Raw genomic sequence first — 27664 nt, 5'->3', positions numbered from 1 at the left:
TATGTTCATTGGTTACTGCTGTCTGTTTCCTTCTGTAAGAATGTAAAGTCTACAAGACCTGGGATCTTTGTTCAGAAAACAAATTTATATTTTTGTCATGGTTAGGTTAAGAAGATTTCCTAGAATATGCCAAAGGTACAAGAATTTACATCAGTAAATTGGTTCCAATTTTTTTTTTTGAATGTACTATCTTGGTACTACCCCAGTGGTTAAGAATCTTTCTTCCAGTGCAGGGGATGTGGGTTCAATCCCTGGTCAGGGAACTAAGACCCCACAGGCTGCAGGGCAACTAAGCCCAGGCACTGCAACTGGAGAGCCTGCATCGCAACAAAGACCCAGCCCAGACCAAAAAACAAATATAGATTTAAAAAACCTTTAAAAAGTGCTATCTCACCTTGATACCACAATTCTCTACATAGGGATTTCTATTTCAAGTTATTTATAAAATGTGTTTAGTTTTATCAGACATGTGATAAGGAGCAATATAGCCACATATATCTGTCAGGTGTGGGATGGAAATGGGCAGATCAAGACAGAGCTTTCAAAGTCCCTTAAAGAAAGGAAAGCATGGCCTAACCAGGGTGCTTTCCTTTTCTTTAACTCATAATCAAATTTATTTAGCTAGTTTTGTCAAACTCACAATCAAGCTTATTTAACTTAGTTCTGTAAAGGAACAGAAATTAGTAATATGATGGACTCTGGCGAATTACTGGATTAATTATAAATATAAAAGAAGCCCCAAAATTAATTAACATTATTATAAAACTTGATTGTATAATTTTTCTGTATTAGGAAATTATCAACTTTCTGGCTATGATCATCAACAAACACCTCTAAAACTTATTTGATTCTTTCACCTAGTTTTTTTAAGTACTATTTTTGCACCCACATCAAAAAATAACAACTGGATTAAATAATTCACATCAAACAACAAAACAGAACAAAAACCAGAGAGAAATTAGGTGGCAGACCAAAAACCCATGGACAACATCTACCATCAGAGATGGCCACTAAGCATAGCCATGAATTTCAAAATATAAGTAGGTAGGAACAAACACCACCACCATAAGTCCTGTATACTGTACATTCATTATCTGCGTAGCAGCAGGAAGCAGAAGAAAGCAATGGGACATCTAACAGGAAACTCCTCAATAGACACAGGTATTCACTGGAAAGCATTGCACTCCAAATCAAGAACATCCACTGAAAATGAGAATGACTTTACCCAACTTAAAATCCAGTAAGAGTTAAGCACAAAAAGCCCATGCATAGACCTGATGGAGCCAGAGCCACGTAACCCCTTTCAACTCCAGAAACTGATTCACCTAGAAATCCTCCTCTGACAGATCCCCAAGCCAACAGGAAATTGGTGGGAAGGGTGCGTTTCTTGCTTGGCCCTAAATGATCTTAAAATAGATGGCAAAATCTAAATACTAAGTCTGCTGCTGTGGAAACCACTATCAGAGCAGGCTCCTCTAGAGGCCCACTTGTAAGATCAATGTTTGTCTTCCTCTTGTTACGATCCGAACCAGCCAAGGCTCACTCTAAGTCCTACTAGAAGATACAGCCACTACAGATACAGACCACCCTGACAAAAATGTCTGAGAGAGACTAGGTCAGATACCACAGCGCCTTCAACACAGTCAGAATCCAGCAACAAACAGAGGGTTTTCCATAATTTGCCACGTTACTCTGCATTCAGGTTCCACCTTTATTATCTTACCTTAATGTTGCAAGCCTGCTCCATTAGCCTTCTCGCATTTTCCTCTGCCCTGTATCTCTTTGGAAGTTGGACTCTGAAGAACTTTAAGGCGCCTTCAAAATCAGCCTGCAGAAGATCTTCCTTTGAGGTCTACAAAACAATCACCAAGAATCGTCCATTACATTTTAACCTACATTCATAACAAATACATTGCAAAAGCAATTTCTATTTTCCTAAATGTAACTTTTATTGGCCAAGATCTAGGTGAGGTCCAAAAATTTTTAGGAAGAGATTTCTAACTGCTTTATATAAGCTGAAATAAGTCACCATAAATCCTAGAAGTGACAATGGAATTAATTAACAAGCTAACATATTTAATTTACATAACCTCTAGATTAGAATGATGGATCCTGGCAAAGCTAACCACATTATGGCTCTGGGGGAAAAAAAAAAAAAAAAACGCCAGAAAAAGGAAAAAATTTGAACTCTGGGACACATCTGTGATTTTAACTTGGTGGGCATTTTAAGGATTTTTTTTATCCCCCCCCAAGCTGGGAAGACACAGACAGTACAATTAAAGCACAGAAGAGTTACATAACAAACACCTAATGAGAGAATGACTTTTCAATTAATGACAATAGCAAATAAGAAATTGTTCCATATCTTAAAGACTTTTAAAAAAGTAAATGAAGCAAACCACTTAACTACTGAACTTCAGCAAACCACTTAACTACTGAACTTCTTAGGAAAGCTACTTTTGCAAAATTTACTGAAGAAGTAACAACTACTTATATGCATGCACAGAAAATATATGCACGCACAGAAAAAAGACTGAAAGGAAAGAAAAGAAAATGGTGAAGAGTGAGGTTATAGTTTTTTCTTCTTCTTCTTCTTTATATTTTGCTGTATTTCCTGTGGGAAAGATCTTATAACAAGAAAGGCAATAAATGTTTTAATAAACAACTACATGTAATCATTGGCAAATACTGAGACACAAATTATGAGACTGAGGCATACTGGGTACACTGAAATAGGCCAAGTCAAAAAGAAACTAGGTGTTAAGAGTCAGCACTTAATTGTCAAAAATGGCAGAAAGAAAATGATTAAAACAAAAAATTATGGTAGCTAGAAATCACAGAACTACATGCAAGTTCAAATTTTACTTTATTTAAATTCAAATATAAAACTGATTAACAGCTACATTGAAAGACAGAGGAAGTCAGAGGAATTCTGCTCATAATGAGTTGTCATCACCACCACCCTGGTCTAAGCCATTGTTGTTTCTCAGCTGAGTCATTCAGTAACTTCCCAACTGGTCTCCCTCTTTCTCCCTCTCCTTACAGCAGCTAGATACTTTTTCAGATTATGCTGCTCTTCTGTGTAAAGCTCTCCAATGGTCCCTACTATGCTCAGAATAAAATCCAAACCATTACCATCACCTGCAAGACCCTTTATGATCTGGGGCCCTGCCTTCCCCTTCAACATGATGTTGAATTGCATCTCTCTTCTTGGTCTCAAGCTCCAAGAACACTAGCCTTCTTTCTGGTTTGTTTGGGTTTTTTTTTTTTTTTTTTTTTGTACACACTGAGTTCATTCCTAACTGAAGGCTACTGCCTGTTATCTCTGTCTGGAATATTTTTCTCCCTCATCTTCATTATGATAATAACTTTGTGATTTAGATTTTAGCACAAATATAAGATTTGAGTTAGACCTTTTCTGAGCATTTAAATTCTTCCTCCTAGCCCATCAAGTCATTCTTCATCCAGTCGTTTTATAGTTTTTCATTTGCTTTCATCCTAAAGAAAGGGGACTTATCTGTCTTGTTCTTTACTGTATTCACAGTGGTAAGACTAATGCCTAGATTATAGGAGGTACTCAACTAAAATTTACTGAATAACTGAATGAATCCTCCTTTCGTCTCTCTTTCACTCTCTCTATATAATTTTTTCTCCCCTTCGCTTCTCTTTTAAATAGAAACATGTAAAATAAAATATTAATTCACACAGCAGGCATTTTCACAGGGGACTAGGTTGGCCCAAGTTTAGATTCGTAAACTAGTAATCAGAAAATAGAGCCAGGTTAACAGTGCCAAGGGAAAAAACAAGCTTCAGTACACCTCAGACTTATTTCCTCCCTCACAGATACTGAAAGATGGTGGCAATAAGTAGTGGAGAGAATATTTAGCAGGATAAAGTGCTATCAACTCACCTTAACTGGGAAAGGCAGTTCCTGGAAACAAATTCAGCCCAAAAGTGGGCCTCTTCAACTGAAATATCAACTGCTGAATTATTGAGAAAGCATCCACCTACCAGTTATACCAGACATACCACATCCTATTTCACCTGTAACACTGGTTCTGATGATTATCTCTTTGGTAATTGTTGGGAAAATTCAAGACAGGCTGCTTATAGAGTTTGTAGGGAAACAGGACTGGTAGCTTTCTTCATCATTCAAAACCTCTAAGCACACCTTTTCTATTGTCAGTGCAACTAACCTCTAGTTACCTACAGACAGATGACCCACAATGGTGTGGAACAGTCTATCGCCTGCAGGCAGTGTGGTCACCTAATTTTCTAATACTGCCCAAGGCCTAGTTTCAAGTCCAGCTTCTGAGATCATACAAAAGAAGAAAGATACAGCCCAACTCAAATGAAGTCTCTGGAAACCAGAATTCAGAGTTCTCTGTGACTGCCCTTTTCAAGACACCGCTGGTGTTAGTGAAGCTCCAGATTGCCTGAAAGTGTGAGTTTCTCATTTGTGTCCAACTCTTTGCAACCCCATGGACTATAGCTCGCCAGGCTACTCTGTCCATGGGATTCTCCAGGCAAGATACTGGAGAAGATACTGGTAGCCATTCCCTTCTCCAGGGGATTTTCCTGACCCAGGGATTGAACCCATGTCTCCCGCATTATAGGCAGATTCTTTATCATCTGAGCCACCAGGGAAGCTTACTTCAAGCATACCCACTATTAAAAAGTCAAAAGATTATCAGATGCAAATTAGAAAGGAGATGCAGGACTTATTTTGAGATACATATTGATTTTTATATTTCGGGGGGGTATCAGATGTATTTTCACAACCCAGATAATCACGATGGTGTGATCACTCACCGAGAGCCAGACATCCTGGAATGTGAAGTCAAGTGGGCCTCAGAAAGCATCACAACGAACAAAGATAGTGGAGGTTATGGAATCCCAGTTGAGCTATGTTAAATCCTAAAAGATGATGCTGTGAAAGTGATGCACTCAATATGCCAGCAAATCTGGAAAACTCAGCAGTGGCCAGAGGACTGGAAAAGGGTCAGTTTTCATTCCAATCCCAAAGAAAGGCAATGCCAAAGAATACTCAAACTACCGCACAATTGCACTCATATCACATGCTAGTAAAGTAACGCTCAAAATTCTCCAAGCCAGGCTTCAGGAATACGTGAACTGTGAACTTCCAGATGTTCAAGCTGGTTTTAGAAAAGGCAGAGGAACCAGAGATCAAATTGCCAACATCCGCTGGATCATGGAAAGAGAGTTCCAGAAACACATCTATTTCTGCTTTATTGACTATGCCAAAGCCTTTGACTGTGTGGATCACAAGAAACTGTGGGAAATTCTGAAAGAGATGAGAATACCAGACCACCTGACCTGCCTCTTGAGAAACCTATATGCAGGTCAGGAAGCAACAGTTAGAACTGGGCATGGAACAACAGACTGGTTCCAAATAGGAAAAGGAGTACGTCAAGGCTGTATATTGTCACCCTGATTATTTAACTTATATGCAGAGTACATCATGAGAAACGCTGGGCTGGAAGAAGCACAAGCTGGAATCAAAGTTGCCAGGAGAAATATCAGTAACCTCAGATATGCAGATGACACCATTCTTATGGCAGAAAGTGAAGAGGAACTAAAGAGCCTCTTGATGAAAGTACAAGAGGAGAGTGAAAAAGTTGGCTTAAAGCTCAACATTCAGAAAACGAAGATCATGGCATCTGGTCCCATCACTTCGTGGCAAATAGATGCGTAAACAGTGGAAACAGTGTCAGACTTTATTTTGGGGGGCTCCAAAGTCACTCCAGATGGTGATTGCAGCCATGAATTGAAAGACGCTTACTCCTTGGAAGGAAAGTTATAACCAACCTAGATGGCATATTGAAAAGCAGAGACATTACTTTGCCAATAAAGGTCTGTCTAGTCAAGGCTATGGTTTTTCCAGTGGTCATGTATGGATGTGAAAGTTGGACTGTGAAGAAAGCTGAGTGCCAAAGAATTGATGCTTTTCAACTGTGATATTGGAGAAGACACTAGAGAGTCCCTTGGACTGCAAGGAGATCCAACCAGTCCATTCTAAAGGAGATCAGTCCTGGGTGTTCACTGGAAGGACTGATGCTAAAGCTGAAACTCCAATACTTTGGCCACCTCGTGCAAAGAGCTGACTCGTTGGAAAAGACCCTGATGCTGGGAGGGATTGGGGGCAGGAGAAGGGGACGACAGAGGATGAGATGGCATCTCATTGGATGAGATGAGATGTCAGTGATGGATGGCATCACCGACTCAATGCACATGAATCTGAGTGAATTCCGGGAGTTGGTGATGGACAGGGAGGCCTGGCGTGCTGCAATTCATGGGGTCGCAAAGGAGTCGGACACAACTGAGTGACTGAACTGAACTGATCAGAAGTATACATGGGCTTCAGCCCATGGGATTGCAAAGATTTGGACACTACCGAAAGAACGAAAAACAATCTTTATTTGTTTATCTGGCTGTGCTGGGTCTTAGCTGTGGCATGCAGCATCTTCAATCTTCATTGTGGCATGTGGCATCTTTAGCTGTGGCATGGGAGATCTAGTTCCCTAAACACCCGAGTCCCCTGCATTGGGATCATGGAGTCTGAGCCAGTGGACCACCAGCGAAGTCCCAACATGGCAACCTTTATACTTGAGTCTTTAACTTCTTTTAAGAGTTACTGAGTTGGCCAAAAGGATTGTTCGGGTTTACGGAAAAACCTGGATAAACCTTTTGACCAATCCAATATAGTGTCTCTTCAGTGAGTGATCAATCCTTGCAGCAATCAACAACAGGTAAAAATGGGAGAAAAATGTTCTCATCTGCTTTTTCATTCTTTCCTTAAAATTAATGTTTTAAGGAAGTTTACAAATTAAAAAAAAAACACAACTAGGATACAGTTTGACAGCATTAGAAATCTGATCAAAATTAAACCTTAAATGGCTACTGGAGGGACAGTGGGAGCATTTGGCTATAGATGTATATCAATCCTCGGCCTGAGAGTCCTCCAGTTTCACCATGCACAGGGCCCAGAGTACCAGTACTGAAACTATACCCAACACTGACATGTTATATAATGATCTGATAATAATTTCCCATGTCATAGAAAAGAAGAAAAAAAAATCTAGGAGGACAGGAAGATTTTGAACATGAGTAAAAGCTTCTCTCCTCTTTCTCCAAATTTCACACACTTACAGAGGAGTATGAACTCTGGCTGTGTGCCACTGTTAATACCATTTTGGGAGTGTTTTTCCCACTGAAAAATTCAGTGCAAGAGTATCACATTTTCAAGTGATTAAAAAAACAAGAGAGAGAGAAGAAGGCAGGGTGGGTGGTAATGAACAGTTCTAACATTTGAGTGTTAGCTCCAGATGCTTCTATTCCAAACCTCTCACTGTTCTCCAAAGACAAATCTTTCTTTAAAGGCCTCTATCAGCAGCAAAATCTAGATTTGATTATTTTAGAGGATTATTGGGGGAAAAAAATGTAGGCACAGTTCTCTTTCTCACCGTCACTATATTTACCACAAATGGCTTTTTCTTCCTTGAGGCATAGAATCTAACAGGATTTCCGTTCCATTGAGCAAAGTTTCTGGAGGTCTGAGAATCATTTGGAAGTGTGGGCTTTAGAAGAGGACATTACTTAGCTGGTATCTAGGATACCTGAATCCCTTGCTTCGGTATTTTAATTTCACCAAAGAAACGTATGCTTGGTGGGTCTACACACAGAATCTACGTCTTGTGGTAATATCTAAAGTGGAACACTGGTACTTGATTTATTAAAGGGAAATTATTCTTTACTAAGTATACCTTTGAGGGACCATAAGCAAAAATTCCAAATGTGCTTGGTGTTCCTGTAGTTTGATGGTCCCTCTGTGCCTCAGGGAACAAAATATAAGGCTCAGAGTTCAAATCCACAACACTGTCTTGGTAAATCTTCATTTAATTTGATCTGTTTCATTAATAAAAGCAACTGGCCTCATATGAAAAAAATACTACATGGATCTTAAATGCAAAACAGGATTTGTAGTGTTCTTGCCTGGAGAATCCCAGGGACGGAGGAGCCTGGTGGGCTGCCGTCTATGGGATCGCACAGGTCGGACACGACTGAGCGACTTCACTTTCATTTTTCACTTTCATGCAACGGAGAAGGAAATGGTAACCCACTCCAGTGTTCTTGCCTGGAGGATCCCAGGGATGGGGGAGCCTCGTGGGCTGCCGTCTATGGGGTCACACAGAGTTGGACACGACTGAAGCGACTTAGCAGCAGCAGCAGCCCCTACATAGTCATATTGAAAACATGACTAAAAACCTAAACTTCAGTTCCTTCCCTCACTGGTAATGGAAAGATTACAACATTGCACGTGGCAGGATTCCTCTTAGGACCCCCCTGGGCAGATTAACCATCGATCCCATATCATTAGGCAGTCCAATAACACAAGGCTGAACAACTGGACATCCCTCTGGTACACACTAAACTTTGAATAATAACTCATTGGATAGCTGATCCCAATTCATAGCCATATTGCTCATTAAAGGGCATGTGATGTGATTTCTCAGAATGTAGAGTACCCTAATTCTATCAACAATCTTTTAAGCTGTGTAATAAAGTCAGAGATTTTCAAAGGGCCCTACAGATAACTCAGCATACACTTTTCACATAGACTGCAAGTGGCTCTATGACCTATAATGTTCGAGCCCAGAACAACATAAGGGCTGTACCTACTTGGGTACCTAATTTGGCAACCGAGCCAACTTTGTACAGTTGCAACATATAGATATCTATGAGCCCCCCACAGATGTGAACCTTGTGAAGATTACAGCTTTTACTGTTGACAATCATTCTACACTACAGGCAATTTAAAGCCATCCCTGATAAAGATGTAGGTATGAGATATATTTCCTATTATCGATTTCATGTTTCCCTTCAAAATGCTAAAAATGGAAATGCCAACGAAAGGCAGTACCAGATCTCTGTAAAGTTATCAGTGGAAGCCTGTGAGACACAAAGTTAAGCAGTCTGTAAGGATATAGAAATGTGTTAGATAAAAAACTGATTCATTAAAGAGAAGCAGATCATTTGTTGAAATATATTTTAGCACTTCTCAGTGTCAAAGCTCCTAAAATGCTTTTTATTTCACTGTTTTTAAAAAAATCCTTTTTAATAGAATCATGATTCTTCAGTTTTTTCCTTTATTAAGAAAAAAAATGTAACTCAGGGAAACAAAATTCAAGTGAGCGCTGACGACCTCACCTGGGCATTGAAACATATATTTTGAGCTCTTCTTTCTTAAATTACAAAGGAACTGTATTTCTCAAAAAATACCACCCCCTTCCCTATAATTGTATGCTGGTCATTGCATCCAACTTCACCTTGCAGTGATAAATAGACTTTCTTCAGGGTGAGAAACCCCTTACGTGCACAGCTACCTAACATGTCTGTTATGATGATATAGGAGAGATCCTATTTATTTGCAAATAGATACATTAAGACTGAGTTAATACTTGTAAAGATAAGTATAAACAAAGATGAACTATACTAGAGGGAGATATGTGTGAGAGAGAGTTAAATTCAGTCAAGTCAATCTTGTACTTCTGAAAAGACTCAAATATGAGAGAACCAAATGAAGGAACAGTCTAGAATGGTATTAAACTCCATTGTTTAAAATAGACAGAGTGAAATTATTCTTGCCCAATTACCAAATAATGGTATAGGACTACTGTAGACCAATTATATTATAGAACAGTTGCTAGGTATAGTTCTCAAACTGCTAAAAAGAACCCTGCACCAGTGATTGTGGGTATTTAATTTTAACCCTTGATAGGAAGTGAGGAAGAGTGATTTTTTTTTTCTCTTCTTCAGGAAATTAAATTTAAAAAAAAAAAAACAAATCAGACTTCCCAGACTCAGCACAGACCCAACAGCCCTAAGCTGGTTCCAGATAAACAGTTCAAACATTCCAGGGGAGAAATCTGTAATTTCCTAATCAATGATTTTTAGGGAATAAAATTCCCTACTAAAACAATCAAACTGGACATCAAATAGAGAGGTTAGAAAGGAAACCACACATAGTCTAGATAAGTCAGGATAATGTCTGTTGTAAAATTTAACCCTTTGGAGACATAAATAACAGAATGCCTCCACTAAGCACTTGGGTATCCTGCTTTATTGCTGAGCCTGGCCAGCCATAAGACCTTTTTCTTTTTTGCTGCCAGAGAGATAATGCCACTGATGTGGGCTCAGAGAGGAGAGCCATATCTCCTCCAGTCAATTAAGGAGTGGCGTGGACCAGGCTCGGACAGAGCCCCAGGGCAGTGGCCACTCAGCACTTCCTTCCCGGTAGAGTGGGGAAGGAAATAGGAGACCACAAGCCTCTTCCGGGGATACAAGGAATTCTCACAGAGGGTGGCAGATTCTCTACAAATGAAGTTCAATGAAAAACAGTCTCACCGCCAGAAGCCGAGGCACAAACAGACGATGCCCCATCCCCAGAAGTTCCAGCACTCGACACGCATACTCATTCACCAGCTTGCTCCTCTCGTCGTGCATGTCCTGGGACTTTTTGACGGGAGCTGTGAGCTTAGCAGCTGGGGCTGGGCAGGGCACCCCTTCTTCCATGAGCAGTAAGTAGGTATCCAGAATGAGAAAGCGGGATCTCTTATCCACAATTTTGAGAACTGCCGTGGGAGGGGAGCCAGGCTTCGGTCTCCCCGGGAGCACGCACAAACCAGTCTGTGGTGGGAATTGCCAGCTAACGTCTCCACGAGAAAAACATTTTGGTTAAATTATCCACTGTGAGAGAGCCCCAGAGTAGACTGGAAATGAAATCAAATGCTGATCTAAATTAACAACAACAACAAAAACAAAACAAAAAATGGCAAAAGCAATTAAACGCAAGAAAATGGCCAAGAGTGATGCAGGAGAGTTCACATACATGTGTAAAAATGGACAAGATGCTTAGAAGGGTCTAGCATGAGACAGTGTGTGAGTGTGTGCTGTGCATATGTGTGTGTGAGACGGTGTGTGTGTGTGTGTGTGTGTGTGTGTGTGAGAGAGAGAGAGAGAGAGAGAGAGAGAGAAAGAAGAGACAGCAGCAGCGGTAGCCAGGAAGCCAGGGCAGTTGTGAAGCTGCAAGGAGAAAAGGATGAGCTCATTGCAATCCTTGGTTCGTGACAAGCAGCGCTGCTGTTGCTGCTGCTGCTGCCTCTCGCTGTGAATCAGTAATGAAGGGGTAGGGAAGGAAGGGGAGGGAAGAGAAGGAGGTAGGTGAATGAGCATGCAGACTGTGTCTCGGGGGAGAATGCTGTAATAGGAAGCCAATGGCGAGCCGTTGGGCAGATGCACTTCCCCTCCCAGTCCACCTTCAATCAGTGTTAGGCTGACAGCTTATGCTGTTGAATCCTAAACCCACAGACAGATGAACTAGCTTCTCCCAACATGTGATGCTCACAGAAAAATCAGACAGCCTGCCGGCTAAAAGACTGACCTTTACTCACTCCTGCTTTCTCATAACGATGGATACCAGTCTGATTTTATACCACATATTTAAAGTGGGAGGCTCCAATCCTCGTTAGATCACTGAAATTTCTAACAGAGGCTTAGGGGAAGATGACAAAGTATGGACAGAAGAGCAAGGACCGAGCAGCCAAGAAATGACACACCCTCAAGTTGGAGTGTTTATGCAGTAATGACTTTTTGCAGTGCTAGGATATGCAAAAGTAACTCAGCATTTTGGGAAGGCTAGCTGTAACTAAAAGGAAGATTTTTTTAAATTTTTTTTTATTGAGGTATGGTTGATGTAAAATATTATATAAGTTTCAGGTGTACAACACAGTGAAAATGAAGATTTTTATAAATATACAATATGATAAAGCATAAAAACCTACATCATCATAATAAAAGCATACATTTAAGGAACTATTAAAGTTGAGATTCTCAAAGTAGAAATAACTTTCCTAATCTAAAGACTTTGATAAACACTCAGTTAATAGTTCTAAACATTGTTTTAATACCTTCTGGTCTAGTCCTGTCTTGTAATAAGATAACTGAGAGTTATCCATAGTTTAAAATTTTACAATCTCAGTATTGCAGTTTTACATTAATTTCCTTGGTGTGAATGATCAGTTGTCACAAAATCAAGGCAAAAGGACAAGATCCCCACTCAGTGTAGTTTCTTAACTTTATCCTAACAATTAACTAACACATACCCAGAATCTTGGTGCTAAATCTCTGGAGTTGGTCATGAATACCAGACCAGCTTCTCCATATAAAACTGTAGCATGGTACAGAGTAATGGGGCTCGGAGAGCCAGGGCAAGTTCCTTCTCAGTCTTAGTTTCTTAATCTGACAAATAAGAGTTACGGATCTCATTTATTGACATAAATCACGATCATCTCTGTGATCGTGATTACCAAAATACATTAATTACAGAACTGAAGATTAAGGGAAATGTTGCCCTCTTTAACAGAATATTGTTTGGTTTCTTTTTCTAAAACTTCAGGAGAACATTATTTTGGTTAAACATGTAAAGTATTAATTAACAAAACATCTTAAATAAGATATGTATATATTGCTGTCAACCCTTCTATTTCTTCCAAAAATCATTTCTCAAAAAATATACAGATTATAATGTAAAATTATCAAAGCCATTAGAAAAAAAAAATATATATATATATATATATTTCAGATCGCTAAGGATTTGGAGAAAATGTCTGATAGGTTACCCAGGATGGCAGTTGGTTCAGCCAGAAGGAGGAAAGAAGGAAGAGGTTCTGGGCTTCTCATATCCCTAACTACCCCCCATCAAAACAAACAACCCCCCACCCCCACACATAAGAAACAGCTCCATTTTTATCTTCTTTACATAGTGGAGTTCTGCATGAGCTTTTGTTTGAAAAGACTGTGTTACTGTGTGAAGAGCACTGCCTTAGTAGCTTCACATTTAAGAGCAAGGGAATATTTTGACTTGAACAAGAAGGAAGAATTCAGTGACTCCTTAGCTTAAAGAATTTTTATTATCGACTTTTTTTTTAAAGGATAGGGGAGTTGCTCCCATGTATATGACTTGCTTTCAAAGAACACTAGCAGAAGCATTATTTTAAATTTATATAAACCAGAAACAAAAAATTTATTATCCAAAAGAACTCTGGTAAAAAAGAAGTAAAAAAGTAATCAAAAGATTTTGGAACTCTAGGGTTTGGCTCTGATGCACACAAAAGAAATTAAAAATATATGTACTAAATATTAAGTGTAATAATTAAAATATGATATTTTAATGAGCAAACCAGGTTACACTTCAAACACGTAGGTATATTTAACAAGATGCTGTGTAAAAAGCACTACAAACAGGTGGTAATATGTTTCAGTTTTCCCAATCTCTTCACCATTCTTCCCCTAATGTACCTATTATTCTTGAAGAGGGAAAAGGCGCAGTCAGCCTGGGGCTCTGGGTGACTCCTGCTGGGATGGCAGAAGTATTTATAGCGGGTCGTGTCTTGGGTCCAGGGCACATCTCCTCCAATCAGGCTGAGGAACTGGGATCACACTGGGGCCCTACCGAAGGCACAGGGGATTAGAGGAAGGAGCAGGAGGACATGGGGGCAGGTCTAGCTGACTACTCCTACCGGTCCCTGAAGCAAGATCCTGAACCAGAAGGTGCAGAACTGGCAACAGTGGTGGGTGGAGAAGGTGGAGCTCCTGGTCGGAACTAGGTCCTAGGGCTTCATTCCCCGGACAGGCCAGTAGAGAGTAAGGATGAAGATGAGGAGGGAGCTACAGCACTGAGTGACCACAACACTGCCATGGACCCAGAACATGGCAAAGTTGGTGGAAAGGGCAAAGGTGGTGATATCAAATGCCAGGTAGGAAGATGTGGTACAGAAGGCCCACCAAGCCTGGCAGGTGTCCGTTGTCTGCCAATGATCTCACTGTTTTCAGGTTGGTTGCCCCTTAATAGGCTATTGATCAGCATCAGGTAAAGTAATTATTGTACATTATCACTTGGTAAAAAGAAAGAATGTAAATAGTGATTTCTGAAGCCCTAGAAGAGTGAGTAATTTCAGTGAGCATTTCCCCTTATGCCTCCCCAACTCCCCAAGTAAATTATTTATTGCTCATCAGATTCAGCAATAAATACAGTAAACTTTTGAAAGACAAATTTTTGAGTTATACAGTAGGCCAAAAATGAAACAAATGATAGAAAAGCAACTCTTCTGCATTAACCAGTTAATAATACATGATTTCTCATATTTCCTTATACTAGGAGATTTTTTAGAAAATTCTGCAAAGTTCAACAGCAAACTGAAGATAATATGGGAAATGTGGACAAGTCATCCTATGAGGCAGAGTGAGAGAGAGGTAAAGAGGGCCAGGCAGCGGTCCCAAAGCATCATCTAAGAACAGCAGCCTCGTGCTGGGGCGCTGGAAGCGGGTGCGTGGTGGTGCCGCCCTAATTAGAGCTCTGGGCTTGAGTGTGCTTCCTGAGCCACTCCACTGACTGTGGCCATGTGCAGGACATAAATAGATTTCCATTGTAAAATGAAAAGCATACTTGACTTAATTTATGAAACTGTAATTAAGAACGCTGAGTGCATAGTTACTTCAGGGGTTCAGATCAGATCAGATCAGTCAGTCGCTCAGTCGTGTCCGACTCTTTGCGACCCCATGAATCGCAGCACGCCAGGCCTCCCTGTCCATCACCAACTCCCAGAGTTCACTCAGACTCACGTCCATCGAGTTAGTGATGCCATCCAGCCATCTCATCCTCTGTTGTCCCCTTCTCCTCCTGCCCCCAATCTCTCCCAGCATCACAGTCTTTTCCAATGAGTCAACTCTTCGCATGAGGTGGCCAAAGTACTGGAGTTTCAGCTTTAGCATCATTCCTTCCAAAGAAATCCCAGGGCTGATCTCCTTCAGAATGGACTGGTTGGATCTCCTTGCAGTCCAAGGGACTCTCAAGAGTCTTCTCCAACACCACAGTTCAAAAGCATCAATTCTTCAGCGCTCAGCCTTCTTCACAGTCCAACTCTCACATCCATACATGACCACAGGAAAAACCATAGCCTTGACTAGACAAACCTTTGTTGGCAAAGTAATGTCTCTGCTTTTGAATATGCTATCTAGGTTGGTCATAACTTTGCTTCCAAGAAGTAAGCGTCTTTTAATTTCATGGCTGCAGTCACCATCTACAGTGATTTTGGAGCCCAGAAAAATAAAGTCTGACACTGTTTCCACTGTTTCCCCATCTATTTCCCATGAAGTGGTGGGACCGGATGCCATGATCTTTGTTTTCTGAATGTTGAGCTTTAAGCCAACTTTTGCACTCTCCACTTTCACTTTCATCAAGAGGCTTTTTAGTTCCTCTTCACTTTCTGCCATAAGGGTGGTATCATCTGCATATCTGAGGTTATTGATATTTCTCCCGGCAATCTTGATTCCAGCTTGTGTTTCTTCCAGTCCAGCGTTTCTCATGATGTACTCTGCATATAAGTTAAATAATCAGGGTGACAATATACAGCCTTGACGAACTCCTTTTCCTATTTGGAACCAGTCTGTTGTTCCATGTCCAGTTCTAACTGTTGCCTCCTGACCTGCATACAAATTTCTCAAGAAGCAGATCAGGTGTTCTGGTATTCCCATCTCTTGAAGAATTTTCCACAGTTGATTGTGATCCACACAGTCAAAGGCTTTGGCATAGTCAATAAAGCAGAAATAGATGCTTTTCTGGAACTCTCTTGCGTTTTCTATGATCTAGCGGATGTTGGCAATTTGATCTCTGGCTCCTCTGCCTTTTCTAAAACCAGCTTGAACATCAGGAAGTTCACGGTTCACATATTGCTGAAGCCTGGCTTGGAGAATTTTGAGCATTACTTTACTAGCGTGTGCGATGAGTGCAATTGTGTGGTTACAAAGGTGAAAAAAGGAAAACACTTCCCAATCTGCAGGAGGAAAACACTTCAAATGAGGGAGGCATTCAAACACAAAGGTAAAGCAGGGTAAGAGGAGGAGGAACACACTGAGTGTGGTGATCTAGTCATGTCTCCATGTCTGCAACAGATACAGACAGAAGTGGGTTTAGACTCGTGGGATTGGCCTGGATCCAAATATAAGAGTAATGAGAATTAAACAGATCTCTAAGAGCAAAGCATGGCATTGCTTATAAATATCATCCATTAGTCACATTTACTATCTGAATGACACAAGTGAGGTACTTACTACTCTCTGGGCCTCTGTGAAAAGGAAGTATCACCTACCTAGTCAAGTCACTCTGAAACAAGCAACTCCTACAGCTCAACTCCAGAAAAATAAATGACCCAATCAAAAAATGGGCCAAAGAACTAAATAGACATTTCTCCAAAGAAGACATACAGATGGCTAACAAACACATGAAAAGATGCTCAACATCACTCATTATCAGAGAAATGCAAATCAAAACCACTATGAGGTGCCATTTCACACCAGTCAGAATGGCTGTGATCCAAAAGTCTACATGCAATAAATGCTGGAGAGGGTGTGGAGAAAAGGGAACCCTCTTACACTGTTGGTGGGAATGCAAACTAGTACAGCCACTATGGAGAACAGTGTGGAGATTCCTTAAAAAACTGGAAATAAAACTGCCTTATGATCCAGCAATCCCACTGCTGGGCATACACACTGAGGAAACCAGAAGGGAAAGAGACACGTGTACCCCAATGTTCATCGCAGCACTGTTTATAATAGCCAGGACATGGAAGCAACCTAGATGTCCATCAGCAGATGAATGGATAAGAAAGCTGTGGTACATATATACAATGGAGTATTACGCAGCCATTAAAAAGAATACATTTGAATCAGTTCTAATGAGGTGGATGAAACTGGAGCCTATTATACAGAGTGAAGTAAGCCAGAAAGAAAAACACCAATACAGTATACTAACACATATATATGGGATTTAGAAAGATGCTAACAATAACCCTGTGTACGAGACACCAAAAGAGACACTGATGTATAGAACAGTCTTATGGACTCTGTGGGAGAGGGAGAGGGTGGGAAGATTTGGGAGAATGGCATTGAAACATGTATAATATCATGTATGAAACGAGTTGCCAGTCCAGGTTCAATGCACGATACTGGATGCTTGGGGCTAGTGCACTGGGACGACCCAGAGGGATGGTATGGGGAGGGAGGAGGGTTCAGGATGGGGAAAACAGGTATACCTGTGGCAGATTCATTTTGTTATTTGGCAAAACTAATACAATTTGTAAAGTTTAAAAATAAAATAAAAAAAAAAGAAAGGAATTATCTCCTAGTGCTTAACACAGGGTGGGCACTAGATAACCCTAGAATTTCTTTCATTCTTTCTAGAAAGTCAAGAAAAGAGGAGAGCAAGTGTAAAATGCATCGTCTTCACCTGGGTTAGAGTCTAGAAAGACAAAAGGCTCTGGATGTTTTAACAGACAGTTACCCAAATACCGATGAGAGATGCTCCTGTAAGACCAACTGCCTCTTTAGTTGAGATTTAGATGGCGAATAATAAGTAGCGAAAGAATCCATGCTCTTCTCAACTAGGACAGGTAAAACTTCAAAAACTCAATTCTCTATTTCTTTTTTGTCTTCTAGACTACTTTTAAAAAGCTGAGGCCTCAACAGTTTGGCAAGTTCCTAAGATCCAACAAGAATGGATACTACCCACTTTAGTATTCTTGCCTGGAGAATTCCATGGACAGAGGAGCCTGGCGGTCTATAGTCCATGGGGTTGGGAAGAGTCGGACACGACTGAGTGACTAACACTTTCATGTTTTTTTTAAGATCCAACAAAAATAAATAATATCGAGTAGTATGGTATCTTGGAGAAGGCAATGGCACCCCGATCCAGTACTCTTGCCTGGAAAATCCCATGGATGGAGGAGCCTGGTAGGCTGCAGTCCATGGGGTCGCAAAGAGTCAGACACGACTGAGTGACTTCACTTTCACTTTTCACTTTCATGCATTGGAGAAGGAAATGGCAACCCACTCCAGTGTTCTTGCCTGGAGAATCCCAGGGACGGGGAGCCTGGTGGGCTGCCGTCTGTGGGATCACACAGAGTCGGACACGACTGAAGTGACTTAGCAGCAGCAGTATGGTATCTTGGAACTGTGAAAACCCCACAACTCACTCTGCCATTCAAGTCTTGGTTCTGTTTAGCACTGTTCCTTGTGCTTCTGGAGGTAGAAAGAACATCAGAGGCTGCTTCTGTCTTTATGGATTATTCAAGCTATTTGAAGAAAAGGCTAAAATGAAACGTAGTGAGATCAAGTATACAACTTGGATCACAGGGAAATGAGTCTCTTTATCTTGTAGCTGGGACTCACACACTGAGGAATTAGAGTTCAAAATAAGAAAATACATAATTAACTAATATCATGGCTGGTATGGGTACTTCAGCTTACAACATTATTGGAACTCAAAGAAGAAAAAAGATCCTTGTAAAATATTACAGACTTACCTAGTTTTCTAGGAATGTTTAGATTCTTGTGACACTTTAAGCATAGCTATCTTAAAGGAGTTTTTTTGTTTTGTTTTACTTTTTTAGTAGAAGAGAGAATTTTTCCCCACCAAAAGCAATTCAATAATGTTCTGAATAGTCATGGCAGTATCATTATTACCTTGTTACCTACTCTTGTGATCAGATTTAAGAGAAGTCATAATTTATTAATGCAAGAACTTCTACAGTCTCTTTGGGAGTTGGTCATTTTGCTCTGTTTCCTTATCTTTGTTGGCAGTTAGCTCAAAAGATTGCCTATTTGTATTACTGGACCTTTATATTTGTTTAAAAAGGACCACTTATGGTAAGTGAGAAACCTGAAACTTCCAGGCACTCAGCTGGATCATGTATTTTATAATAATACAGGATACAGGATTTTTTTCCATGCGATGTTAGTGAAAATATCTAAACACAGTCAGTTTCCTTTTCTTCAAGCTAATTATCCTTGTTGATAACTGGGTCTCCTATGAGCTGGTTTCTGGACCATTCTAGACTGTTCACAGTCCTACCTCCTGCTCCAAGGAGATGATTTTGTTGGACAGTGTTTCTCAATAAAGTATTACCCACACTAATGTACTTGATAACTCTAGAATCATGAAATAATGATTTTATGATTAACAGAATCATAAAATAATGCAATGTTTTTAGACCCTAGAAACATCAAAGTCTAACACACACATTCATCCTACTGATGAAAAGACTGAGGTGGCAGGTAAGTGACTTGCTCACAATCATAAAACATGCCTGAAGGAGAGCCAGGAAGCCAGAGCCCCACTGCACTGCAGAGAACCTAGCATTTCCTGCTCTGTAACTTGCTCTCTTTCGGTAATAGAGCTCATTAAAAAAAAAAAAAAATCCTCTCAGAAGGAAGACTGTGCTCCACCATTTTAATGGAACTGGTCTGAAGCCTGGTCCTGCCATCTGATATGAATGAACCTAAGAGACTTAAATTTGAGTTGAGAGGAGGCTTCCAAAAGTCCACCTTGATAATAGACACTTCTAAACACACACACTTGTGATAATAAAGCACATCTGCCTTCTAGTTTTGAACTGAGAAGCACTCTCTTCTTCAATCACACAGAGAAGCTACACCCTTGGCCGCTAGGCCACAATGTCTACATAAAAGCAGCTTTTTTGAAGCCATGTTAGTGATGAGCTTGAAAATGGAAGCTAACTTGGCTCATTCATTCCCTCCTCTGGACAGTTTGTGTGAGGCTCATCTTTATTTTCAAATTGAAGCAGAAGGCATAAATGGTAGCAGAGGTCTGATTTTTTTTAAATTAGTTATTTAATTAATTAATAGGTTGGTGCAAATGTAATTGTGGTTTTGGACCATGAATTTTAAGTCATTATAATAAGCAGGCTCAAACACATCTTTATTAATCAAAATAGGTACCATTACAATCAACACATTTTTGTCAACAAGAAATAAGTTTGTTTATTCCTGTAATGTAAGATGCATCCTTCGGGATTCCATGAACTCTTGGAAAACGCCTTCTGTCTCCTGCTCTTTGTGGAAGCCTCTTCCCTGTGAAGTTGTCGATATGCTGGAGTCAGCAAGAGGTCAGACGAATATGGCGGATGAGGCAAAACTTCCTAGCTCAATCTGTTTATCTTTTGATAAACCAACCTCGTGTTGGTTGTGTGATATGCACTCGGCCGTTGTCATGGAGAAGAATTGGGCCCTCTCTGTTGACCAATGCCAGCTGCAGACATTGTAGTGTTCAGTGCAACTCATTGATTTGCTGAGCACACTTCTCAGATGTAACGGTTTCGCCAGGATTCAGAAAGCTCAAGTAGATCAGATGGGCAGCACATCACCAAACAGTGACCACGACCATTTTTTGGTACAAGTTTGGCTTTAGGAAGTGCTTTGGAGCTTCTTCTCGGTTCAACCACTGAGTTGGTCCTCACTGGTTGTCGTATACAATCCACTTTTTGTCACACCTCTCAGTCTCATTGAGAAATGGTTCACTGTTGTATAGATTAAGAGAAGACAACAAAAACTATGATTTTTTTGATTTGTGGTCAGCTCATAAGGCACCCACTTATCAAGCTTTATCACCTTTTTAATTTGCTTCAAATGCTGAATGACAGCAGAATGTTTGATGCTGAGTTCTTTGGCAACTTCTTGTGTATTAATAGTTTTAAGAGGATTAGCTTCGATGATTGCTCTCAATTAATCATTGTCAACTTCTGATGGCTGGCTGCTACTCATCTTCAAGGCTCTCGTCTCCTTTGCAAAACTTTTAAAGCACCACTGCACTATACATTCGTTAGCAGTTTCTGGGCCAAATACATTGTTGATATTGCGAGTTGTCTCTGCTGCTTTATGGCCCATTTTGAACTTAAATAAGAAAATCGCTCAAATTTGCTTTTTGTCTAATATCATTTTTATAGTCTAAAATAAATACAAAACACACAGCAAATAACAAGTCATTAGCAAAAAAAATAAAGTGAAAAATGCATGTTAAAATGATGTATAACATAACCACATTTAGTTAAGAATGTACTTCAATATCAAATGGCAAACTTCAACAGTGTAAAAGCCGTGATTACTTTTGCACCAACCTAATGATTCATTTCTGGCTGCACTGGGTCTTCGTTTCTGGCGCAGGTTTCCTCTAGTTGTGCTGAGTGGCAGCAACTCTCTAGTTGCAGTGCGTTCTCATTGCATGGCTTCTCTTGTTGCAGAGCACAGACTCTACGAGTGCAGGCCTCAGTAGTTGCCTCCCGTGGGTTCAGTAGTTGTGGCTCACGGACTGTTTCTCATGGTATGTGGGATCTTCCCAGACCAGGGATGCAATACGTGTCCCCTGCATCGGCAGGCAAGTTCTTAACCACTGGATCACCAGGGAAACCCCAAAGGTCTGTTTTTAATTTTAAATAGAGATTAAAATGATGACATATTGAATCTAGACTGTTCGTTGATGATCTCAAGCTAGACCGGCATTTTACTTTTTTTCTGTGTTTTGTCATTGTTGTTGAAAATAATGAGGTGCTATATTCATCTTGATAAGTTGTGAATTGCCTCTTCCTCCTTCTCATGGTCCATCTCCAGTTTCTATTAAATTTTCTATCTCTGGAATCTTTGTGTTACATAGAATGCTAGGTGTAGTTTAACAGCTGTCACTGTGAAAAATAATATTTTCAGTGGAGGAGTTATATGGGTCAGCTCATGTATTAGCAAGTGAATTTGTTTCCACAAAATGAATATGTCAAGATGAGGACATTCAATTTTTTTTTTTTTTGAACAGCTAAGTCCATGTTCTGAAATCAAGATGCTAATAGACTATGCTAGTTCCCTCTTCCCTTCTTCCCACTCATGACTTCGAATGGATTCAGTAGAATTTCAGAAGTAGCAAGCTGGTGAGAGTGGAGGTGATTTTTTCCTTTACTTCCACTGAAGGTGACTGGCTTTCTCTCCACCTCCCTTGCATGTTCAGCCCTGTATACCTGAGTGTTGCCACAAGCTGTCTTGCAGGATGATGGTAATAAATGAACAAGTGTGTGAGGGTCTTTCCTACTTGGTGGGCTCCTTCCCCTACCTCACATACATATTTGTTTCAAGCAAATCCTAACAAAACAACTTACACATCACAAATTCTTGATAAACATTTAAGTGATTGAAAATATAAATAATAAAAGTTATTATTATTATTATTATTATCATCCATTTATTTGGAGCCTATAACAGCCATGAATTGGGCTTCACAGGTGGTGCTAGTGGTAAAGAACCTGCCTGTCAATACAGGAGACATAAGAGATGCAGGTTCGATCCTTGAGCTGGGAAGATCCCCTTAGGAGGGCATGGCAACCCACTCCAGTATTCTTGCTTGCAGAATCCCATGGACTGGCAGGCTACAGTCCATGTGGTTGAACAGAGTTGGACATGACTAAAGTGACTTGGCACACACACAACAGCCGTGAATTATGCCAAGGCCTTACAGTATGTATTACTGCAATTAATCTTAACAACCAAGTACACCCATTCTGGGCTTCCCTGGTGGCTCTGAAGGTAAAGAATCCACCTGCAATGTGGGAGACCTGGGTTTGATCCCTGAGTTGGGAAGATACCCTGGAGGAGGGCATGGCAACCCTCTTCAGTATTCTTGCCTGGAGAATCCCCATGGACAGAAGAACCTGGTGGACTACAGTCCATGGGGTCACAAAGAACTGGACACAAGTGAGCGACTAAGCACACACACACCCATTTTTACAAAGGAGGCATCTGAGCTTAAAAAAGAAGTAAAGTGACTTGCTCAAGACCACGTAGCTACTAAATGGCACCTGCAACTATAATTTACACATCTGATATATAAGTATTTTAAGTCTAGTTTGAGTTATTTGAAACAAAGAAGGAGGTGGAGGCTAGATCCTACAGCCAGTCAAGTTAGCCCAGTGGAAACTACAGGATTTTCGCAGTCATAGTCACATAGAGTTACCAATGTGTCATTTTAAAAATTTTATTTATTTAATTGGAGATAAATTACTGACTAACATGTCTTGGTTCTAAAAGAAATGACAAAAACATAAACTTATGTACACTGTACCCTGGTGATCTTACCCATACCTTTTTTTTTTTTTTGACTACTGGACAACCCAATCCCGAGATCAGCCCTCTCTCCAGAGCTCCCAGTTTATGTATCTCTTCTTCCTGGGCAAGGGCAGCCTCACATGCAAGTTCACCCTGGCATGTCCAAGGTCACCATTTCTTCCCCAGTGCAGGTCCTCCTCTTACATTTCCCATCCTAGTGAACAGTATCCTCATCTACCCAATCACCCTAGCAGACACCTGGGGGTCATCCTGCTGCTGCTAAGTCGCTTCAGTCGTGTCCGACTCTGTGCGACCCCAGAGATGGCAGCCCACCAGGTTCCCCTGTCCCTGGGATTTTCCAGGCAAGAACACTGGAGTGGGTTGCCATTTCCTTCTCCAATGCATGAAAGTGAAAAGTGAAAGTGAAGTCACTCAGTCGTGTCCGACTCCTAGCAACTCCATGGACTGCAGCCGACCAGGCTCCTCCATCCATGGGATTTTCCAGGCAAGAGTACTGGAGTGGGGTGCCATTGCCTTCTCTGGGGGGTCATCCTAGAGTCCTCTTTTTAACTCCACTTCTCCCACTCAACCCATCATTCAAGTCTGGTTGATTTAATCTCCTCATCATCTCTCAAAACTATCCTCTCTTCTTCATTCCCAATGCTTCTGATTTGAGTTCAGCCTTAATATGACATGCTGAGACTTCTATAATCTGTGATACTCAAGTTACTTGAAGTCACCCTCCCTCTACACAGCAGGTAACTGCATACCTTAATATCTTTGTTCTTGCTCTCTCCTTTTCTTGAGCTGTGCTTCCCCTCTAGTTTCACTTACCTTTTCCTAATTTGTTAAAAGTCAACTCTTGTATTACCTCAGGCAGGAACCCTCCCTCGATCCTGGGGTTGGGGTGCGTGGCCTTTCTGCTTGGTCTCTTTCCAACTTTGCTATATCTCTCATAACACTTGTAGTCTTATACTTCAATGAGCTGCTACCTTAAGTATCAAAATCAACACTTAGGGTCCTTCTCCCCTACTGAGACACTTAGAGATAGGTATCATCTATTGGCCTTCTTTTTGTCCTAAAAACTTAATAGAGGCAATTACTTAAGACACAGTGGCTATTCCATAACTATTTGTTGAAATGGTTCAGCATTCGAAATGGACAAAATATTATTATTCATGGGAGGGATAGATAAGCATTTCTCTGGATAGAGACATTGATGTTTTAATATTTCTGAGCCTTTCAATTTCTTTTGGTTGTACCACATAGCATGTGGATCTTAGTTCCTTGACCAAGGATCGAACCCATGCCCACTGCATCTGAAGAGCAGAGTCTTAACAACTGAACCACCAGGAAGTCCATCTGAGCCTTTTATAAAGGATTATTCCCTCTTTCTAGAATGTTTTCCTCCATTTTTTTTCTTTAAAAATTATAACAATCCTGCAAACTGTTGTCACAGAGAAAACAAAAGCTGAGATATCAGAGAGACCTGGCTTTAAAACCAGGTCCAATTAGTTGCATGACTTTAGGAAGGTTAACCTCTTTGAGTCCCACTTTCCATAGTAATACTATGAAGTTGCTAATGTTTGTTTCTAGCTTGGTAAACTGGGATGCTGGTAAAAACATTAATCAATAGGGAAAGTGCTGGGGACAAAGTACGGAGGATGAAATCGGTAGTGAGGAATATGTGGCAATCCATTGGAGATGTTCCATAGGCTGGGGGAAATAGAATATGGAGCCAACGGATGGGTTTAGGAATCACTGGTAGTCATATGCAAGATGAAACAAGGGAATAAATGAAGTAAATTAGGGAGCTATGGAAGTTATGAAGAGAATCTGCCTGCAGTGCAGGAGACCCAGGTTCGATCCCTGGGTCGGGAAGATCCCCTGGAGAAGGGAATGGCTACCTACTCCAGTATTCTGGCCTGGAGAATCCCATGGACAAGAAGCCTAGTGCGCTACAGTCCACGGATTTGCAAAGAGTTGGAAACGACTGAGCAACTAACACACATGGAAATTATGAAGAACTGTTCTCACAGTATACTTGGATAGTCTTCTTAATCATCCCAGATGTGATTTAATAACTAATTGTATAATTATACTGTTAGGGAAATCTCAACCCTGCCAGACAGAAAAGTTCCAGAACTGCATTAGTTTCCCTCACCAGAATGTTCCAGCACTCAGTAGAGGAACTGCCTATAGAAGGAGCTCAGGGAACACTTACTGAGTTGATGAATGATTGAATCTCACATCACACTCACCAATGGATATTCTACTCATATGCTTTTGAAATCTGGTGACTAAAATAAATAGTATTGTGAGACTATAAGCTCCTAATAAAAATATCCCAAGGTGAGGGTAAAAACAAAAATCTTGTAAGTTCCTACTGTGGGCCAGACCTTGTATCATCTGCTTCCACGCATGACCTCACTTCATTCCCATAATATGTTGTAGAATCATCACTGCTAAAATAAAGGATTTGCTCGTGGTTTGAAAAATCAGTTTGCTCCATCTCTGCAACATCCTTGATTTCTCACTTCCCTTCTACCTTTTAAACCCAATTTATCTGTAAGTCCTGGCAGCCCTATCCACAAAACTATCTGAAATCTGTCCTCTTTTTCCATCTTAATTGTCACTACCTTGATCTAAGGCACCATCATTTCCTGACTGGGCTTGAAATAACATCTTAATTAGTCTCTTTGTTTCTGTTCTTGCCTCTTTTCAATCTACATTCCACACGCTAGAATTCCTCAATCAAAACAATGTCTTAAAACCATAAATCACATCCAATTTCTTCCTGATTAAAACTTACACTGGCTTTCCATGTTACTCAAATGCCAATGTATTTCTGTTCTTTATAGGTCTCTACTGATTCAGCCCCTGCCTAAATCTCTGACCACAACTCCATCCTCTTTACATCTTGCTCTCTCACTCACTGGGCTCTAGTCACACTAGCCTCCTTTCTGTTTCGAACATATAAAGCTTTTCCTGCCTCAAGGCTTTTGCACTTGCTGTTACCTCCAATTTACATATGGTTGGTTCCACGGCAACAGTTGACTCAAATGTTATTTTGCTCCTAGAGGACTTTTCTTACCAGATTATCTAGTGGCAGATAGTAGTAACACTTAGATTGCTCTGTATTATTTCTTTCATAACATTTATTACTATTTGAAATTGTTTATTCCTTTCTTATGTATCATCTTTCTCTGCAACTAGAAAGTACTATGGCAAAGCTCACAGGGGAGAAGAGAGAGAGCTTTTAAATTATCTTGATTGACAAGCTATTAGAAAAATATAACCATAAAATAAGGTTCTTTTCTTAGCTTCTTTCATTCATTCACTCATTTTTACTTTAGAAGATTATTATTTCACAGGGCCTTTTGAATCTCTCTTTTGTTTAGCAACCAAGAGTCAACGAAAGTGACTCTTTGACATTTATAGATTTAATATTTATTGCTTCAGCTCTCTGAGAGACCCCATGAGGCCACAACATAGCACCTTATGAGTTCGCTAAGGAATGAATTTAGTTACTCCCATGTAGCAGATGGTGAGTAACCTCAGCTTATAGTCTCATTCTTCTCAGTTATTATATGTTCTCAGGGCAAGATGGTTACTTTATCTCAATTTTTATTAATAAACTGAATAAAAAAACATAGAGGTATTAAAAAATTAGGAAATTTAAGAGCATCTTTAAATGTATCCTTTATGAATGTCAAGTTGTCTTTTTCCCCCAAACCTATGTCTATACACATTAAAGAAAGAGATGATAGATACTCCAACTAAATTGGTCTACCTGGTTAACTATAGCAATACCATGATTAATAACAAATATTATGCCTCCAAAAAGCCTACTATTAATCTATAACCATTATAAAGACTGGCCACAGAAAAATGCAGAAACCATTTTAGACATGCAAATAGCTGAGTCACTGTGGTTTTTGGTAAAGGAGAGATTTCTATATTTAAAAACAAAGATATCATAATGGTTTTTAAAGTGTCCTGCAAGCTGTGGATAATATATGCTATATAACTGTTGACTACTTTTAGAAAGAGAAGGAAGTTGAACACAAAACAATCAGAAGTAGCCCTTAAGCCCAGTGGGGATAGAAAGGAATAAATGAACCCAAGGGCAAGCGCTGAAACAGGAAATATTCCATTCTCTGTGTGTATACCATGGTCTCAGGGTTGTGCTAGGTACTAGAAAGATGACAAAACCAGCACATAATGTGTTCTCTACCCTCAACGGCATCATAGACTTTATGGCAGAGATCTTACCTCATGAGTGGGACAATTAGGATGTCCACACGACAGCGTGTGGTAACACGCCCAGTGGGCACAGTTGAGGCAGTAGGTACATCTGAGGCTAGATTATGATGAAAATGAAATGCTAGAGAATGTGCTTATAGCGGACAACAGATAGGTGAAGATACAGTGAAGACAATTTTTAGAACAACTAATCTAGTAGCCAAGGGCAAGGGAGTTTAAGAGAGGAAGACATCAAAGGCAGACAAGTTATAAAGCTCTTGCAGAATGCCAAATGCGAGAAAATGAGAGCCTGGACTGGTGTGGTTGTCATGGAAACAGAGCCATGCTTGAATATGAGAAGCATCATGAAGAAAAAACAGCTCTTCATTATCTTTGTGTAACTTTC

At 40.3% G+C, this 27664-nt stretch overlaps 1 protein-coding gene across 3 annotated transcripts in view; it reads right to left on the bottom strand.

Annotated features, from left to right (window-relative positions):
- RABGAP1L (RAB GTPase activating protein 1 like) overlaps positions 1–27664 on the bottom strand; it is a 741235-nt gene that overhangs the window by 151874 nt on the left and 561697 nt on the right. For 2 of the 3 annotated variants that reach the window (XM_061381704.1, XM_061381705.1), the window contains exon 19: positions 1724–1852. In XM_061381704.1, the coding sequence (XP_061237688.1) occupies positions 1724–1852 (129 nt within the window). Of the gene's footprint in view, positions 1–1723; positions 1853–10425; positions 11891–27664 lie in introns of those variants that run through there. The other variant, XM_061381706.1, reaches the window with a different exon arrangement.

This window comes from Bos javanicus, chromosome 16, assembly GCF_032452875.1.
Source record: "Bos javanicus breed banteng chromosome 16, ARS-OSU_banteng_1.0, whole genome shotgun sequence".
In the NCBI taxonomy this organism is placed as follows: domain Eukaryota; kingdom Metazoa; phylum Chordata; class Mammalia; order Artiodactyla; family Bovidae; genus Bos; species Bos javanicus.
Note: the sequence above shows the minus strand (reverse complement) of the source record. Positions and strands in the feature narration are given on the sequence as shown.